General features: G+C 33.9%; 1 protein-coding gene across 1 annotated transcript; it reads left to right on the forward strand.

The window, feature by feature from the left end:
* The first annotated feature begins 263 nt into the window (after positions 1-263).
* LOC115227078 (serine/threonine-protein kinase Nek5-like) lies at positions 264-1,096 on the forward strand. The gene has a single exon (XM_029798009.2). The coding sequence runs from the start codon at positions 291-293 to the stop codon at positions 1,074-1,076; it is 786 nt and encodes a 261-aa protein (XP_029653869.1). The 5' UTR covers positions 264-290; the 3' UTR covers positions 1,077-1,096.
* The last annotated feature ends 200 nt before the right edge of the window (positions 1,097-1,296 follow it).

Genomic DNA, 1,296 nt, shown 5'->3' on the forward strand with positions numbered 1-1,296 from the left:
GTAGAACGCCCAGGCATCCAATGATTTTGGTAAATGTTTCCATCTTCCGACAAAAATATACCTTACCTTCATTATAAAACTTCGTTACAAGACTATATTCATTTTCAGTGTTTCACTCGAACTTGCGTACCCTCGAAAACAGTAATTATAAATATTTAATTAAAACACATACATACATATGTGTGTATGAGCAAGTACAGAATAACTATAAATGATACATTTGTAGCTAATAATGTCAATTTAATTGAATCAAATGACGAAGTAGAACAATATTTGAGACAAGCGAAATTATGAGCTATTACAGAATACTGAAAAAATTAGGGTCCGGTACATTTGGAAATGTATTTCTCGTTGTTAACGTTTGGACGAAAAAGCAATACGCTTTGAAAGAAATTGGAAATGTTCGAAATGAAAAACAACTAGCATCCGCAATGAAAGAAATATCAGTTCTAAAGGAATTAAATCATCCTTTTATTGTCCAGTTCTATGGGTATTTTCATAAAAACGGATGTTTATCCATAGTTCTTGAATACTGTAGTTTTGGTGATTTGAGCAAAGTCATACAGTATTTTCGTTTCAGCTCAAGTTCGCAATGGATGATATACAACCTTATTTCTCAGGTAGTTCTCGGTTTGCGATATATGCACAGTCGAAATATTATTCATCGGGATCTGAAGCCTCAAAACATATTAGTAAGCAAGAATTTCAGTGTTAAAATTTCGGATTTTGGCCTCGCTCGGAAATTGCTAACGCCTTTTGCATACACGTGTGCCGGGACAGTATTATATATGTCACCCGAGGTGTACAGCGGTAAACCATATGATTTCACAACGGACATTTGGTCTTTCGGCGTAGTATTGTACGAAGTAATTACGCAACGTAGGCCTTTTAGTGAAGTTTCACAAATGTTGAAAGCTGCATACGATCCACTTGACAAACGAATCGCCCGAGACCTGCGTTATATTGTTTTTTGGTCACTTCACCTGGACCCAAAGAAACGGATGACTCTCCATACTATCCTCCGCTGTACTTCTATATCTACTTTTATTCACAAGCATTATCCACATTACATTTAATTCAGAAACTTTACTAGCGCTGTTCAGTCCATAAGTAAACAAATTGGATAAATTGTATTTGTTAAAAATATTTCACCAAAATCTTCTGAAAGTACATAATGTTATGTATTTTTTTTTTCAAACGAATATTTAAAATTTGATCAAATCTTTTTTACATATTCTTTTTCTACTTTCGTAATTCTGGTGTTCTCAATTAAGAGTTGTTGATTATACACGGCTA

Source organism: Octopus sinensis, linkage group LG2, assembly GCF_006345805.1.
Source record: "Octopus sinensis linkage group LG2, ASM634580v1, whole genome shotgun sequence".
NCBI classification, from domain to species: domain Eukaryota; kingdom Metazoa; phylum Mollusca; class Cephalopoda; order Octopoda; family Octopodidae; genus Octopus; species Octopus sinensis.